The sequence below is a fragment of the Mesitornis unicolor genome, unplaced genomic scaffold, assembly GCF_000695765.1.
Source record: "Mesitornis unicolor isolate BGI_N332 unplaced genomic scaffold, ASM69576v1 scaffold44096, whole genome shotgun sequence".
In the NCBI taxonomy this organism is placed as follows: Eukaryota; Metazoa; Chordata; class Aves; order Mesitornithiformes; family Mesitornithidae; genus Mesitornis; species Mesitornis unicolor.
Genome location: NW_010191112.1, coordinates 2,193 through 4,131, shown reverse-complemented (window position 1 = coordinate 4,131; position 1,939 = coordinate 2,193). Strand labels below are relative to the sequence as shown.

General features: G+C 62.5%; 1 protein-coding gene across 1 annotated transcript in view; it reads right to left on the bottom strand.

Annotated features, from left to right (window-relative positions):
• Positions 1-939: 939 nt before the first annotated feature.
• The window catches only part of CHPF (chondroitin polymerizing factor), a 2,647-nt gene continuing 1,647 nt past the window's right edge, over positions 940-1,939 (bottom strand). Inside the window, 1 exon segment of the mRNA XM_010186638.1 lies at positions 940-1,939. This exon segment is cut by the window's right edge and continues 2 nt beyond it. Within this exon segment, the coding sequence (XP_010184940.1) occupies positions 940-1,939 (1,000 nt within the window).

Sequence of the window (1,939 nt, the reverse complement as noted above, 5' to 3'; positions counted from 1 at the left end):
TCTATGAACCCCCACCCCCCCCCCCCCCCTCTCCCCACTATTAAATACAAACCAGGAGCAGAGAGTGGCTCCTCAGTCGCTTTCTCCTTAGGAGATGCACAGCCAAACCTGCCGTGCCCACCAGCACCGGGCACCACGTCCCCCACCCCCGAGGACGGCCCCGTGGCGGGGAGGGCTCCCACCTCTCTCAGGAGGCTCTCGTCTGAGGGCTGCGACCTCCGACGTCCTATTGATACTGCGAAGGCCGAAGCGGCCTGGGTCACGGTTCCCATGGGGAGCAGCTCACGGTACGTGAATACAGCAGGATCCTCTCCGGTACCTCCTGTGCCCACCAGCCCTGGGGGCCAGGACCCCCCACCCTGACTTGCCGGGAGTGCTCCAGCTTGTTGCCAAGTGGGAAAATCCCAAAACCAACCTCTTTATTGCTCTTTTGAGGTGGGACGTGCCCCATCCCGTTGTGTGTGCCTGACTGGGCTGACGCACCAAAGGAGCAAGGGGCACAGCCCTGTCCCATGGTGCTGGGGGAACAGCACGGGATTGCCCCCAGCCCCATGGCAGTCACAGCCCCGCAGCAGGGGGACTTTGTCCTCGGCATACAAGGAACAGGGCAGCCCATCGCCTCCCCAGAGGACAGCAGGGCCAGGACTGAGGGATGGGGCCAGTAGCCAGCAGTTATGGGGTGAGGATCCAGATGTTCCAGCTTGCAGCTCAGAGAATCCGACCCCACTTCCCCCCGGGGTCTGCACAGCCACGGCCATGCTGAGAAGACCCAGGCACCCCAGGCTGGCAGACCCCGACCCCAGCAGCCCCAGTGGGGCAAGTCACGAGCTTGGGCACCAGCAATCCCTGCAGCAGCCGGGAAGAGGAAGACAGATTTGGGCAACAGAAGATGTGGGTCAGGCAGGGCAGGGCAGGGCCAGCCCCTGTGCACTCCATGGTTCAGGTGCTGTTCCCCTGCTCCTGCTCAAAAAGCACCATAGCCAGCTGGGAGCGAGAGCCCACGCCCTCCAGGCTGCTCTGCATGCAGCGGTGGTAGATCTCCTCACTGAGCCGGGGGTTGCAGGCCTGGTGCCGGTAGTGCTGCAGCAGGGCAGGCTCCACAGCCCGGAAGACGTGGAGGTTGGAGTATTTGATGAACATGTCGTAGATGTCCAGGGTCTCCAGGATGTCCTCGTTCTCCTGCACGTCACCCGCCATGCGGGTGCGTGCTGCCATGTAGTCGGCGTTGTAGAAGCAGGCTTCGTGGAAGACGTCGCGGTCAAAGCGCCCCGCATCCCGCAGCAGGTCCAGCGTGGTGGGTGGCACCTGGTTGTGGTAAGCGCGGGCGGGGTTGTAACCCTGGAAGTGGATGGGGAAGAAGACCTGCCAGTTGTTGATGGTGTTCATCCGGCAGCGGGTCAGGAAGTCGACGGCCCCCCCCCCAGCCACAAAGAAAAGCGTGTCCACAGGATGCTTCTTGGAGATGATGTCCATGACCTTGATTTGGGAGGGTGCGTCCGTCTTAACGCTGATCCACGGGATCTTCACCTCTGTGTACTTGCGCTCGTACTCGGTGATCTGGGCCTTCACGGGGGCGAAGATGTCATTCTGGGTGACCTGCTGGGCCTCGAAGGGGTCATAAATGAAGAGGAAGGTGAGCACTGCGTTCTCACTGCTCTCAAAGGCGGCCGCTGCATAAGCCTCCAAAAAGCGTGCAGCGTGGTCCCGGTCATGGGCCGTCAGCGGCAGGATGACATTGATGCGGCTGGCCTCCGTCACGTAGGGCATGGGGATGATCTCCACCTCGCTGAGGGGCCGCACCAGGTGCACACGCTTGGTGATGGAGCGGCTGTGCCCCTTCTGGGTGACCACCTCCACCTGCAGGTCCAGCGTGTACTCCATGCCACGTGTGGGGTCGAAGCGCCGGTACCCGTTCACCAGCTGCTGCTTGTGGACATGG